At 34.1% G+C, this 16343-nt stretch overlaps 3 protein-coding genes across 3 annotated transcripts; 1 reads left to right on the top strand and 2 right to left on the bottom strand.

The window, feature by feature from the left end:
• Window positions 1–127: 127 nt before the first annotated feature.
• CSN1b (COP9 signalosome subunit 1b) lies at window positions 128–4045 on the bottom strand. Its single transcript, XM_011057246.2, has 5 exons — window positions 3837–4045; window positions 3558–3650; window positions 2332–3456; window positions 1621–1755; window positions 128–1511 (listed from the first exon to the last, which is right to left on the bottom strand). Exons 1-5 carry the CDS (start codon window positions 3861–3863, stop codon window positions 1434–1436), a joined length of 1458 nt encoding a protein of 485 aa, XP_011055548.1. The 5' UTR covers window positions 3864–4045; the 3' UTR covers window positions 128–1433.
• A 3548-nt stretch (window positions 4046–7593) lies between these two features.
• Window positions 7594–12470, bottom strand: LOC105146766 (homeobox protein MSH-D). The gene is made up of 2 exons (XM_011057248.2): window positions 8830–12470; window positions 7594–7822 (listed from the first exon to the last, which is right to left on the bottom strand). Exons 1-2 carry the CDS (start codon window positions 9508–9510, stop codon window positions 7751–7753), a joined length of 753 nt encoding a protein of 250 aa, XP_011055550.1. The 5' UTR covers window positions 9511–12470; the 3' UTR covers window positions 7594–7750.
• Window positions 12471–12514: 44 nt separating this feature from the next.
• Adss (adenylosuccinate synthetase) lies at window positions 12515–16168 on the top strand. Its single transcript, XM_011057247.2, has 6 exons — window positions 12515–12887; window positions 13964–14066; window positions 14366–14729; window positions 14812–15204; window positions 15586–15842; window positions 15930–16168. Exons 1-6 carry the CDS (start codon window positions 12723–12725, stop codon window positions 15977–15979), a joined length of 1332 nt encoding a protein of 443 aa, XP_011055549.1. The 5' UTR covers window positions 12515–12722; the 3' UTR covers window positions 15980–16168.
• Window positions 16169–16343: the final 175 nt, after the last annotated feature.

The raw sequence follows: 16343 nt of genomic DNA, 5'->3' as shown, positions 1-16343 counted from the left end.
TATTTTTCCTATAAAAATTACAATTGTAACGGAATAAGAGAAAACCAAAATCCACATGAGATTATTTTTCTCTAAGAGATTAAGGATCTCGGGTTGTAATGTTGTTGAAAAATAACGTAATATACCATTTGATATTTTTTACTCGCATGTATATAAAATATTTTTATTTGATAAATATTAAAACATCATTTATGTAAAAAAATTGAAAATTTTATCTCTTTTATTGAATTAGGAGATACGAGAAAATAAAACAAATTGTATAAGGATGATAGACTTGCATAAAGCTGTAACGCAATAAATTTATTTATATAATTATTCTAAATCTTAATAGAGTATATTAAAGTCTTAGGTTTATTCACATCGTTTGTATACAGAGGAACTTAAGATTTATGATTTTTTAATATAATTTTGTTGCAAGAGACCACATTGTATTAATTAATCAGGAAATTAATTTATGTTACAATTTCCTCTTTTATGATTTTATTATTATTAATCATACTGGAGATAAAGTCATTTTATTTTTTTTTAAACAACGCAACATAGCAATAATGTACATAAGTCAATAAAAAAGAAACAGGAGAGTTCTATAAAAATTTTAATATATTTACCTAATTTAAGTCTGATCTCTCATCACCTTCAAATTTCTTTCTAATTTTATACAGCGATTCCACTGCTTTTATAATGTCTCAAATGCATTCATCTTTGTCTGAAAGCACCTTTTGCAATTCACTCTGGATGTCCTTAATTACATCTAAATTCTAAATTCTTGCATCTTCACGCAATCTCAAAATGTTGCAATAAAAAAAATCTGCGTTTATTGGCTGATTGGTAGAAACAAATTCTTGGTACATGATCTCAATGTTGAAAAAACAATTGAAATGGTCTTCATTGCGCTCTTGACTTTTTTCACTTTTTTGGATTTTTATTCGCTGGATTGACTCGACTTCTTTTTATTTTTCAAAATAAAATTGAAACTCAAGAAGCGGCGTTTCGATCAAGAACATTCCAGACTGAATCACAAAAGATGTTTAACATGTTTGAGAGATAAAGATCACAAAAGATGTTTGAGATAAAGATTTCTAAAGGACGGTTGAGGCATGATAGAAGCAATGAAATCAATGTACAAATATACACTACTTTAAAGAGGATGGATTCCAAATATAAATTATGTAAATATTCAAATTTTTATAGGCCTAATCTGATTTCTTTTTGATTAACTCGTATGTGTGTATGTGTGTGTATGTGTGTGTATATGTGTACATGTTATATATTATACATATGTTGAAAATGAGGTACAGGTCATTGACTTTGCAGAAATAACAATGTCGAATGTGATAGTGAAATCTTATCTTCTCATACCTAGATGGACATGGCAGTTGAAAGAGAGAGACACGCATATAAATTTGCTTCTTCCAGTTAACGCGCATACAATTTCAATTTTTTACAGCTAAAGTGCCATTTCCAGGTGCTACTGACATTTCACCTCCTTGTGTACTGTCCCGTTGAGGACTCTATCATGATAAAAACACTTTTAAATAGAATGGTAAACAAGATTTTTTTTTATGAAGTTTATACAGTTGATATACTAACAATGAGAAAACATAATTGCAAAAAAAGTACCTTTACGTGAATATGCTGTTTTAACATCGCAGCTCTTAAGATCAACATACGAGTACGCCTTTGATAATCTTTTCCAACAGTCATAGACTTCTCAAAAGTGGTACTACGTTGATCAACATCTTTTGCGTATAAAATCTGTAATAATTGTATCAATTGCACAGTTAAATCTATATATTTCCTAATAATTTATTAAAATACATAATCACACAATTTATAAATGTCTAAAGATGACCTATGCATAGGAGCATCAAGCGTTAGAGCATGTACAATGATATATTTACTAAATAAATAATAATTTTACTGAAATGCATTGAATTCAATGCGCACTGCTAGGGGTGGAATCTTGTTTGATTATATAATGTAAATAAATTGAATTTTTAGTATTATATATTAGGTGTTGGAATTAATTCGTAGCGTTTTACAAGTGATGGGAAGTACTTTCATTAATGTATTTTTTAATGCTCATGTGAAATAAATAACATTCTTTCATTAAAAACGCTACGAATTAATTCCAACACCTAATATATTAGGACAATGTATATCAGAAAATAATCATTGTCAATTTATTTTTTGCATTAAGAAGCTGAAAGTTTAAAAGATTTATAATCATGCACAATGCTCGAGTTTCTGGATAGATGCTTGATGCTCCCATGTAATAACATCTTAAGAAAAATATAAAATGTTATATGTAAATCAAGTGCAGTCTCTCACCTTGTTGTGTGAATCTATACGAGCCTGAATCTGACCGTCAAGAATAAGTTGCATGAGCTCGTCTTCTAATTCGGATACAGTTCTATTGAATGCGGTCGCCATTCTTCTCATGTCTGCACTTAGGTAAGGACTAAAATATTGTATCAAGGCTCTATTTCGAATTTGTGTATACAACAAGTTTACATGAGGTGCTATGTACATATCCAAGAGAATATTATCCTTTATCTCATCGAGCAGTTTCAAACAGGATGCATATTTTGATTCATAAAATTTGAAAATTATATCTCGGAGTTGTGGTTCTAATTCTAGAAATAATTTGAAGGAACTACTAAATATAACTTGTTTTTGCAATTCGTGTCTGTCAAAAGTTGCTAAAGCACAAAGTCCTCCATAAAGAGCTACATTTCCAGGGGACAGCAATTCAGGACAGTCGCAATGGTCTAAAGACGCTTGTAAAAAATGTTTTGCAGCCATTTTATACTTTCTTGTTGCCAATTCTGCCAAGCCCGCTGCCACTTTTAACTTTGTAACTATTGCTTGATTGTTGTCTTTACCATGTAGTTCTGGAAAGTCTGGTGTACTTTCAGCCTTGGTGACATAACTAAGTACATGAGACCAATTTTGTAAATAAACAGAAACTTTGATTACATTCAAACACATGTTCACAACATGCTTGCCACTAGTACAGTAATCCCGTGCTCTAGAGTAACATTTTAAAGCATGAACGAGATCGCCGCAATTCAAGTAGTGATCTCCCAAATCATCGTGACCTCTTCGTATGCTTTCCTTGATAGAGTTGCTCTTGTAATTTTTCAGATCAGTATCGAATTTTTCTAACTTAAGAGCAGCCTTTTTAGATCGAGTCTCTACCCATGTTTGATCCATTGTTGGCATATCCTGAGAGGTTGACTGTGCCGCTATATCTGGTAATCCAGGAGTATAACCCATAGCTTCCACAAGCTTTTTATGCAACATTACATAAAGTCCAACGTTATATGTAGTCATCACATAAGTAATTGCCATCTTTAATGCTTCTATTCGTAACGATGGACAATGATCAGCGATATATACAAGCCTGTGTAGTTTTGCGAGTCCAGTATAGCTATTGGCATATACCTCCAAGTCCTGATGAAAAGGTAAAGAAACAATGATCATAGAATGAAATTGAATTTCTGGGATTAACAAATATAGAATTGTTTTTATATTAAACCGATTTTTATACGTACTAGCGTCGGGTTTTCTACTATATATGGTTCCTCTTCAGCATTATCATTATCCTCTGTAGGAGCATCAACCTGCATTGGCTCCACGACATTTTGCTGCAAATAATAAAATAAAAGACAAACCATTCGGCTTGCAGGAATATTTCAATCGAGAGGAATGAAGAAACAACAAGGAAATGTGCGAGCGAAGATTTGCTCTGGATAACCCCCAAAACAGTTATTCTCTCTCGAGTCGCGTGCGATCTCGAGGAGAATCTCACGCCCAATCTCGATGGAATTTACCTGAACGTCGTGAACTTGCAGCGGCATCGTTAGCCTTATCCGTTATATTGAAACAATAACTCCACGTACAGCTATCAGTGACAGACAGAATTGGACAGAATTATACCGCTCGTGAAGAAACGGAATCTTCACCGCGTACTATATATAAATCAAATACGAAGCACGCATACACGTATGTACACGCGGAATGTATAAACTATAAACCATGGCATAGTATATACAGTAGCGCAACTCTCTTGATTTTATGTTGGCCAAAATGGAATGCGCATGCGTGAAATAAGTAAGTTGCCTCATCCCATTTCCTCCTTTTTTTATTGCTTTCTCTCTCTCTCTCTCTCTCTCTCTCTCTCTATTTAAATGAGCGTTTCACTTAAATATTTGTCTTTCAAGCATACATAGTTCAGAGTAGAAATTTAGAGGGAAATATCACGTATATTGTCCATTTGGTGAAATATTGTGTGAGAAACCTCGAAAGATTGGTCTAATTTTTGTGAAAAAATGATAAAGTGAAAAAGTAACATAGAAAACCGAGCAAGAAAGATTTCTTTTTATTTATTGTATTTTAAACTTATTTTTTTAACATATATGTATATAAATTTCTTTTAAATCAGCTTTCTCATAATATTTTCATAGATATATAATTACATAATATTTCTTTATACAAATATACATTTTTAAGTTAATTTAATATTTTTCCTAGTTTTTCTATATTTTTTCTTTATTTTTCATTATATTTACAATTTATTTTTATTAATTTTCATAAAGTGTCTAAATTGTTTCATTGCAATATTAAGTTTATTTGCGTCGCATGTTCTAATATGCCCCAATAAGTTCCTGCAATAGCACTTACTCACTTCGAATTCGTGTTGATTGCAATGCGAAATCTAGTGAGTTTTGCGAGGAATTTTGACAGTGACAAAAGGATGAAGAGAAAGAAGTTTAGGTGATAACCATGGCAACGCAAGATAACTTAGGGGCTCCGCACAATAAAAGAAACAGGGAATAGAGAATAAGAATTTCAACCTGTCAGAAATCATGTATTGTAGAATACGCAGTTTCTGATAGGTTGAAATTTTTATTCTCTGTTCCCTGTTCCTTTTATTGCGCGGAGCCCCTTACTTATTTCACGCATGCGTACTCCATTTTGGCCAACACTAACATCAAAGGTGCCGACAGAGAATTGGGTTACTGTGGATATGGTCAACGCGATGTTGCAAACGCTTTGAAATGTTTTTTAATTAGTCAGTTTGTAAAATTCTTTCTTTTAATTGATCCATCAAACACTTCAAAGCATTTGTAGCGAGACTGACAACAGCCTGTATATACTGACTTGTATATACTGACCATGGTGTATACAAGTATAGACATAAATATGTATAACTCTTTACCCATGTTTGATCCATTGTTGGCTTATCCTGAGAGGTTGACTGTGCCGCTATATCTGGTAATCCAGGAGTATAACCCATAGCTTCCACAAGCTTTTTATGCAACATTACATATAACCAGTAGGGACACTTTCGTATTGGCACGTTTGATCAACGTGCTGATCACGTGATCATTCATTATCTAATGTAGGACCGAATAGAAGAAAATGTCCTATCTATTTTCCAAAAATATTTGTAAAATGGTTTGGTATGTACATACGGAGACATAAATGTCTAGCATTCGAAGTTGCATGCGGAGCACAAAAAAGAAGAGAAGACATGAGAAGTCATAAAAAGGTATGGCCTTTAAGCATTTGTATACATACTTTTTTGTTGTCTTGCATTTCATTGGATTTGGCCCAAAACGAAAACGCATTTTTTCGCGGAATGTTCCTACTAATTATTGGGTCATCTAAAAAGTATCCGCGGTACTTTGTCACTAGATATATGACCATCAACACACATTTAGTGACAAAAAACCGCGGATACAATAATTTTCACTTCATTTCAAAATATAGAATCGATCCTCTGTTCGTGTTATTTGTACTTTTTGCACTCAGCATCTTCGCTTTCTCTCTTTTCAACGCCCAAATATGTATCTATCTCATTTTAAGTTCAAAAATTTTTGGGAATTTCAAGCAATGAAAACAGACTCTAACTAGAGTCGCTACATGAGAAAGTCGTTGATTGGTCCGTTATTTTCAGGAATTCTCGCCTTATATTGCATACTCATATGCGCGTTACTTTTAAATTTCAACAATATGATCAAAATTAAATATTTTAAAGACGTAAATAAATAAATTTTTTACATTATGTATCGAAATAATTTATGAGAGAAGAATTATTTAATTTAACACTTTTTTTACAAAATTATTTTGATAATTTAAAGATTAGATTGTATGACGTCTTGAAATGAAATTCAAATTACAAAAGCGAACAAGTTCATTGAAATATTTGTAATTTCATTAGTATTAGTAATAGATTTATCTAGTAAATTTATTCAGTTCTGTAACTTTCATACGTTTCAAGATATATAATCGGTATACGTATTCTGGTACGTAAAGAAAAAGAAATAAAATTTGTTTATACTTTTAACTGCATAATAATTTATTTTATATGCATCGCCATTGGTTTAGGCATTAGATTGAAGATATGAGCCTCTAATATGAGTCTCGACACGAGTCGATTTGTTCAATTTTTAAGCAGTGCACGACATCGCTAGAAGGACACAGTAAAATTCAATTACTCATATTTAAAAAACCATATCGAATAAGCTAAAAGGTGCAGTATGATGAGATTTTTCAGTGAAAAATGTTTACTTTTTTAATAAATATCTGACGAGATGATACCTTGAATGTGAGTTTCTACAATTATGGGCTCCGACCGAGATGAAAATTAATAAATTTTGTGATAGTTTTTAGACCTTGCTGATGACGACTATTCAATGTTCTCTTTTTCCCAAAAATTTATATTCAGAAAAGAATTTTTTCAGAATTAATGCCACATGGGATTGGACGTACTAACGATACGTTTGTTAGACGTCTTTACTCAGTAAACGAGAATGGATTAAAATGGATTGAAATTTTTTTCTATCCGCGTATTTTAAATAGCGAATACTTGTTTTTGGATTTAATTGGATTCAATTAGATTGAAAAACTGCATTTTCTATTCAAAATTTTGAATTGAACAGCATTCACAATGCACAAAAAAAGCTAATATTATTTTTAGATTGAAAGGCATAGAGATATGCTCCAACAATTCCTATAAATGAATAAAAATTTCCATTCAGGATTGAAAAGCATTCATTTTAACATTCGTGAATCAATATTTTTGAAAATCTGAATCCATTTCAATTTATTTCAATTTATCCTCGTTTGCTGGGTAGGCGGTACATTTACAAAAGACTACATCGAATAGATATCTTTATGAAGACATACGTCCTTGTATGATGAACGTGTCGTTTGAACGTCCACGATGTCTATTATTGCATGGATACTTATTTCACGAGACGGAAAAATACGGAGATACGGAGATACGGAGACGGAAATAATAATGTGCATTACTCCTATTCTTCATATCATACATTGCGAAAAAATTCCTTTATAATGTTTTTCTTTGGAATTTTCTTATCATCGCGAGATTATTTACTGACGTGTTTCAAATGATTTATAATGGTATTTTTATACGGTTGAAGACTTCCTCTACCAAACGTTGTAAGAATTTTTTCTGTTAAGCACTAGCATATGATTTTCAATAATCGCGCATTTAGATATCATTGCGTAGACTTAATTTCTCGTGTGATTAGAAATAATCGTAATAATTTGGCGCTAAAATTGTATATATAAATAAGTTTATTTACAGTACAGTGATCGAAAGGCACGAAATAAATAGTCGAAAGTCGAGTTGCTCGAAATAATTGCGATTTAAATTCGAGAAGGATTCGGTGTCGAAGATTCCAGAAGAACCTTATTGGTTTCCATTGTTGTCGAATCATCGCACTATCGTAGAATTTAGCGATTCCCGTTTCTGTCTTGCTCGACGATTTTGAAACCAGATCTTGATCTGCAAACACAACAATAAGTTCGAATTTCGATAATCTTCATCAATATCGCGCAACTTCTTTATTTATTAGCGACAGAACAAGATAAGGACGGAAGTACAGTCAATTCTATTAAACAGCGATTGGTCAGTTAAACGCCGATTAGGTAATTCCTTGATCAAATCGGCCCATATTATTATGATGCACACAGAACGCGGCAACGCTTGAAATTGACGCGACAGTCATTCAATTTATCTCTTTTCCATAAAAGTGAAAGAATGAACATAATTGGTTGTTATTTATAGATCCAACCAATCACATTCAATCGCTCGATAAGCATGCCTATCTGCTTTGCCGTCTTGAACTCGTCCATTCTTTCGCTTTTATGGAAAAGCGATTGGCTACTGCGCTAATTTGCGCTGCGCGGCAAGAGTTGTGATTTCCGCAAACAAAACACGATGACGCTCATTCAGAAGAATGTTTACTTTGCAATTGTTAGAAATTTTCTTTGCTGAGCTATTTTCTAGATCTAAAAATATAATCCAATCGGCACAGAGCGTTTATTAAAGAGCGTTGTTCAAGCAGAACAAGTCATGATCAAAATGACTCCAAAATGATCACTAAAAGTCACTTTTTAATCATTTTCGATTCATTTCAATATCATTTTGACATTATTGTAACTTGTTGTTCTGCTTGGATGGACTTCTGCTAAACGCAGCCAATGTTAAAGGTAGATTTGTTTTTTATTGTTGTACTAACTGCACTAAAATTTTCTTTTTCGCTAAATATCAAGTATATAATTTATTCTATTTTATTTTAAATACAAAGAGTTCTATATCAGTTTAGTTATGAAAAAATAGATCTAATATAATATTGTTTTAAAGATACTTTAATTCTCTTTACAATTACGTCTTGTTTTCTTTATTTAGATAAGTTCTTTCTTAAGAAGTTACATTTAAAAGTCTTCACTATAAAAAATTGTGGATCGACTCAACGATAATCAAAAGAAAAATCCTCGCAACCGACGTACTTTGTTCTGCGGCAATCTTAATGTTGTGGACATCTCGACGACGTCGGTCCTGGATAAGTAAGCACCCTTTTTGTATTTCTCCTCTAATATCTGCAACTGGGACGAGGAGAACGGGATACGAGGATGATCGCCTGCTTGTCGCTTGACCCGTCTTTCAGTGAGAGACCTCCTAGGTAATCTCGGAGGTCTGTACCGAGTGTACTGAAGCCACGTGAGATCGGTCCACCGTGTAGTGCTCTTGCCGACGTGGTCGCCGCTTCGCTGTCGTTCCGCGACGATGGGAACGTACGACGTGTCACGCTTTTCCGGCTCGCCCGCACGTTCCAACGTCCGTTCCTCAGCTTCCGTTCCTCCCCGGGAATCGCACTCCGGAGACTCGCGCTGTTTTCGCGCGTCGACGTCGGCACCCGGAAGTTCCTCCGCGAGTATACGGGCTATGCTGAAGTCCGTGTTTCTTGTCCGCGAGCCTCGTGCTTCGCTCGTCATCCCGAGAGTCTCACTAAATCCTCTAAAGGACGAACCCTTCGCTATATATACATACATATATACGTGCGTTTTGGGGTACGTGCGAGCGGCTGAATGCACACGCCCGAACCCCGTGGGGCACGTACCCCTCTTCTTCTTTCTTTTTTTTTTTGCGAGACGCATCCTCTTTTGCGGGCAGATCCAAATTAGACGCATAGTTGCACCGCACGATCGTTATCGCGCTGCTCGCACGACGGGGTGTACCACGCTTCTGTGTACCTGTCCCATTGTTGCGGCATGCTCTTATACCAGTGTATTATCTGCGATCTGACCACATCTTCGGGATACTTACCGGGTAATAACAATGTAATTGATACTCTGTAGCAAGGGAAATGGATCGCTGATGTAGAGTAGGGAACGGATCGGGGGATCGAGAGTCCCGATTTCTATAGGGCAGATGTCCTGACGCACTGAGGCCTGTATAATTAAAAAGCCACAGGGGTCATCTTAATCCGGTAATATATCCGTCTCATTGATGTAAATATTGAACAACGTGCGGGAAACATGGTCCGGGTATATTGTTACACTATACACGTGATATCTTTCTCTCTCTCTCTCTCTCTCTCTCTCTCTCTCTCTCTCTCTCTCTCTCTCTTCCTGTCTATCTGTGCTCTTATGTCAGATGATACATGAGTGGATCGAGAAACCGTTGCCTGTATTACTGCTTGCTCAGAAATTTGCAATTTTGAAACCTGTCGTCCTCTTTTTTTTTTTTACTTCGTATCTTCGTTCTGGGAACCTTCCCAAGAAGAGCCAAATCTATTAAAACTGGACAATGCTAATTTATCGTTATATTCTTTATCATCATACTTTGTTTAATAGATTTACATTACAGCCTCTTCTTTTTTCTTGTTTTCTTGTCGAATCCTGGTTTGGTAATATTTTTTGCAATAAGTTGTTTATAGATTTCAAAATTAACATCGAATAGACGATTTGATTTAATTTGGAAAGATTAGTATTATTTCAGTTTAACTGTGTCGCAAATCTGAAAAGTAACCGGCGCGCAGTCACATATCTGAGAAAAATTTATTTAAATACATAGATGTATTATTTCACTATCTGGCTTTGATCGTAAATAGCGCTTCTCTTACTTAGTTGATTTATATTCATTACATCTTCTTCCTGTGAAAGAGATCTGACACCATAGACTTCTTAGTAGTAGAATGAGAGTAAAAGCCTAATGATTATAATTAATAGTGAAAGTAATCGATATTGATGAAGGAGGCTCAAAAAAGTAAAAAAAGAAATGAGTTCATCTATCAGTTTTTACAAAAACTTTCAAAAAACTTTCTACATGCAGAAAATGGAATATACATTACGTAATCACAAGTGAACTTCGCCACATATCTTACTTATAGCTTTCTATTGATAAAATTAGCATTTTTGATAAACTTAACTATCTGGAATTAATTCAATGAGCCAAACGTTAGTAAGTTAATATGCTTAGTTCGCTTTAATTAATTCCAGATAACCAAGTTTGTCGAAAACAGATGTTGCAAAGTATCAAAATAAATTTTATTGCTAAATAAATTTAAAAAAGATGTAGCAGAATGCAACATCTTTTGCATGCTGAAATACGATAGCAGATTAGAAGAATTGAGAAAAGTCTGTCGCAATTGAATATCTTATTTAAATGGTTGCAAAATGACAGACCGCCAATCTGTTGCTGACGATCCGTTTTTGTCATAACTGCATTCTTTTTTCCTATACTATAATTTATTTTTCCTTGACTTGAATTTGCACCTAAAATTGTATTAAGCTTATTCTTTGCGTAAGCGCGCATAAATCGGGGAAATTATTCTGTTTTTGTACATTAACGATACGTCAACGTTCCGCACGAATAATGATAACGATAAAGAAATACATTTTGTTATGCTATTTGTTTAAAAATAATGAAAGGACAGATAAAGACGCAATTATCAAGCGTATATGCATAGTAGATTATATCCTTCAAATTCTAATCGTCACGCAAATAAACTGTTTGTTTCATCAGTGAAATCAAACGTAGTTATAGTATTTCGTATTATATATGCTGTGTGTAGTATTATATACTTATATTTTTATAATACAGATATTTTCTAACAATTTTAAATAACAAAGTATATCAGAGGTAGAATATTATTTATAATAGTATATATTTAACTGCAATTTTCATAATGCCGGTATACATATAATTTATTAGTATTACTGTTCATATATATGTAAAGCAAATTATAAATAATACTTAAAAAATATTGATATTATCGATTTCATACATTTAATAACCGAAATAAAAGTATAGCAAGTAATAGTACGTAAATCTGTGTGTAAACATCGTATTAAATTTACCGCCCAGCAAATGAGAATGGATTGAAATGAATTGAAATGGATTCAGATTTTCAGAAATATTGATTCACGAATGTTAAAATGAATGCTAAAATCAATCCTGAATGCATTTTTATTCATTTATAGGAATTGCATGGAGCATATCTCTATGACTTTCAATCTAAAAATAATAATATTAGCTTTTTTTGTGCACAACACATTGTGAATACTGTTCAATTCAAAATTTTGAATAAGAAATACAGTTTTTTAATCCAAGTAATTGCATCCAATTGAATCTAATTGAATCCAACTAAATCCAATTAAATTCAAAAAAAGTATTCACTATTTACAATATGTATTCAGATAAAAAAAAATTTCAATCCATTTTAATCCATTCTCGTTTGCTGGACGGTTACAGTATATAAGTTAACAATTTACGACCTACATGAAAAAAAGAAACGTAGAATCCTAAAGGCTGTCTGGCTGTATTTCAAAATTCATTGCCAGCGCTGAAAATCTACAGTTTACGTCACGTATACTATACATTTTCAGCACTGGCAGTGAATTTTGAAATACAGTCTAGATAGGATAAGCTCATAGTGAAAGGAATTCCAGGCCTGTTCTTTTTAACTAAACTTTTTGCACAATTCATTTTTTCTCTTTCTTTCTCCAAAGGAAGAAAAAAAAGAAAGATAAACCATGCGCGAAACTTTAGCTAAAAAGAACAGACCTCAGGAGATAGGATTAAGTTAGGTAAGTTAATCTGGAGGGAAGAACAGCAGAAGGGGCGGGGCGGACAGTGGAGGGGGAATGCCAATTGCTACGAAATACGATCAAATGATCGAGTGACGGCGGAGTGCGGTGGAGGCGGCTCTTTCAGACATTTCGTCCACGATTGTTCCGCTACGGATTTCCGCTGTGTCAGCTGTTTATTGGTGAGAGGAGGAAATAATCCCGTTCACTGTCAAGCAAGCGACGCGACCCGACGTTAGACGTTAGTCAGTTAGTGTGGCGGACGCGCAACCCAACAACTTATCTGTGCTCCCGCGTGCATTCAAGGAAAGATGCAGGCGAACGGCGACGGCGTACCGGTTTCACCGAGGAAGAAACAACGGATATCCACCGTGTCGAAGGTCACGGTAGTCCTCGGCGCGCAATGGGGCGACGAGGGCAAGGGAAAGGTCGTGGACATGCTGGCGATGGAGGCTGACGTCGTCTGCAGATGTCAGGTATGATTTTCCTTCGCGTTTCTTTCGCTCTCGTCATCTCCGACCCCGTGGTGTTCCTTGAGAGCCAAGAGATTCACAAAATGATATTTCTCACCTGCGGGACGCGAATGATAATCGGATATCTCCCTTTCGGAGAAAGAACTCGACATTTCCCAGCTCTTTCGCGCTGATTGATCGAAGGACGGCACGTGAAGAGTGTCCGGAGAAAATATTAGGTTAGATCACGCGGTATTTCCGGGAAAGACTAAAAATATTTCATCGAAAGCAACGTTTGGCATCCGTTTTGCTCTTCCCGCAGATGACAAGCGAGCACTCGGAAAATGCGAAAGCGTCATACGTTTTATTCGTCTTAGTTTTATTTTTAGCCACAACCGCGTGTCACCTGACCTGTGCGCGCGAGTGTCGCGAATGTATAACAACCTCACGTCTGATATTACATAATTGATGGCCATAAAAGAAATATATTTATGAAAGAGAAAGAATTAAGTCACGAGTTATCGTTCCCAGTCTATCTTTATGACTCAAAAAATGATGAATTATTTTTTTATCTTTCGCGTATCGTAAAAACAGAGCTTTCATTTTATCTTTTTCAAGGACAATTTACATAATTAATGATGGAATCAATGTTCTGAATAATTAATCGATTTATGCTAATATAAGAAACTCAAAATTATGTAATGTCAATATATTATGCATATCTGTATTCGTATCCGTATAAGAGAGTTAATAATGTTAAATACATGTATATGATGATTAGAAATACGATTATGTACGATTGGAATTAATGTGCTGTTTTTTAAATAGAACTCAATGAAATTATATTTAAATTGTATTATATAATACATTCAATGTAATGAAGTATTACTTCACACTCTTTTCTTTTTTGCCGTTTTCTTATTTTTTTTATTCCCAATATGGTAAACTTGTATCTGAATTTCAATACCACTGTTTATGTTGGCGAGGAATTCTGCGTCTATTCTTCATTTACAATTCTATGATCAAATCACAACGCACTGTATTTCCTGTCATAAATAATGGCGAGCCCTGTTTCTTCAAGTATTAATATAATTTCACAGGGAGGAAATAATGCAGGGCATACTGTAGTTGTAGAAGGTGCCGAATTCGACTTTCACCTTCTGCCTAGTGGAATAATCAATCCCAGATGCAAATCCATAATAGGTAATGACTTCTTCAAATCAACCAGTAAATTAATTGAATTATAGATATTCTGGTTTGCGAAAAAGTAACATGTCTCTGATGACTTTAATAATTAACGTAAAATGGAAGAATATAGAATAATACTTTATGAAGGTAAATGAAATGCTAATATCATGGATACATATAAAACAGACAATTATTCCACTTGTTCATATAGGTTGCTCTATATCTTGATATGTATTGTTATCTGAATAACTTTCTGTTATATATCACAAATTATATAATCGATATTATTCATTTGTGCTTTCTTGTGTTTGCAGGGAATGGGGTAGTGATTCATTTACCTGGTCTGTTCGAAGAATTGGAGAAGAATGAATCTAAGGGACTTAAGGATTGGCAGGACAGGCTTATAATATCGGATCGAGCACATATAGTGTTTGATTTTCATCAACAGGTCGATGGATTGGAAGAATTAGAAAAGGGCACACAGTCTTTGGGGACTACGAAGAAAGGTATAGGACCAGTGTATTCGGATAAAGCCGCTAGAGCTGGACTCAGGATTGGAGATCTTCTCGGAGACTTTGACAAATTCTCCCAAAAGTTTAAAACCTTGGTTACATCGTATCAGAAAATGTTTCCTGCCCTGCATGTCGATGTTAAAGCTGAATTGGAGCGTTACAAGATGTAAGTATAATGACTATCTTTCAATTTAATTGTAGATCCGGTTAAATGTATTCTTTGTAATATATGATTGATTTTTTCACAGATACTCTGAACGTATAAGACCGTACGTAAGAGAAACGGTACAATATTTGCATCAGGCTTTAAAGGATGGCAAGAAAGTTTTGGTGGAAGGCGCCAATGCAACGATGTTGGATATTGATTTTGGAACTTATCCATATGTGACAAGTTCGAATTGTAGTATAGGCGGAGTACTGACAGGTCTCGGTTTACCATGTAGCACAATCGGCGAGATAATCGGCGTTGTGAAAGCCTATACTACTAGAGTCGGCGATGGGCCTTTCCCCACAGAACTTTTTGATTCTACAGGAGAATTGTTGCAAAAAAGAGGCCATGAGATCGGCGTGACCACCAAACGAAAGAGACGATGTGGATGGCTCGATTTACCGTTGCTAAAATTTACAACTCGAGTTAATGGGTGTGTGTAAAGTGATTTCTTATTCAAAAATATTTTTTTAAGGGTACTGGGCGTGATGGTCGAACTTCGACGAAATCACTTCTTATACCGATTAATGCCATTTAAGGCTCCTGAGTAATCACCATCATATTGGACTGCAAATATTATTTATATTATATTATTATTCATATTAAAAAACTGCAAATATTGTTACGAATTGACGCTAGAACCCGATAACAAAACTAATTTTTCAATATTTTTTTTTATACGAAATCATTTAGTCCTTGCGTTATTGTCTATATTTTAATTACGAAAAATTTATAATTCTGTGTAATTAACAAAAAGATTACCTTATTTGAAAAAAATTGTTCTATATATAGAATGTTTGATCTGTTATTCTAGATATACCTCTATATGCTTAACAAAGCTTGATATCTTGGATATCTTACCAGAGATAAAAGTATGCGTTGGATATCGGTTAAATGGGAAGGACATAGATTATTTGCCGAGTAGTACTTGGGAATTAGCAAAAGTCGAAACAGTATATAAAACAATCGAAGGTTGGCAATCCACTACCGAAGGTGTACGTTCTTTGGATAAATTGCCACCTAATGCACATAAATACATACAAATTATAGAGGAATACTTAGATGTGCCAGGTAAATACTTTTTGCATATGTATGCAATGGATTTGTTAATGTGAGAATTAGATATACATATATAGAGTAATTTATATTTGATTACAGTCAAATGGATCGGCGTAGGAGCAGGACGAGAAAGTGTAATCGCTCTCTGACGATACACGGTCCCTATGATGTTACTTAAACGCACGGCATTAAATGTATTATTAATTTTAATTCTATCTGTAACATTTGCAATGCAAAGCTGATGAGCGCACAGACATTGTAATAATAAGTTTTCAGCGCACGAGCGCGTGAATGTAGTATTAATTTTGAATCTGAGCAATGTATAATTATAACAACAATGTGAATGTTTAGTCATTTTATAGTATATATATATATATATATATATATATATATTACAAACGAGCCGAAAATTATTAAAAATATCCGTTATATTATCTATTTATCTTAAATGGATAATATAACGAATTTTTTTACGATTTATTTTAAATGGGTATTTTGTTTTATTAGAGGTAT

The sequence above is a fragment of the Acromyrmex echinatior genome, chromosome 2 (assembly GCF_024713525.1).
Source record: "Acromyrmex echinatior isolate Ae372 chromosome 2, ASM2471352v2, whole genome shotgun sequence".
NCBI lineage: Eukaryota > Metazoa > Arthropoda > Insecta > Hymenoptera > Formicidae > Acromyrmex > Acromyrmex echinatior.
Note: the sequence above shows the minus strand (reverse complement) of the source record. Positions and strands in the feature narration are given on the sequence as shown.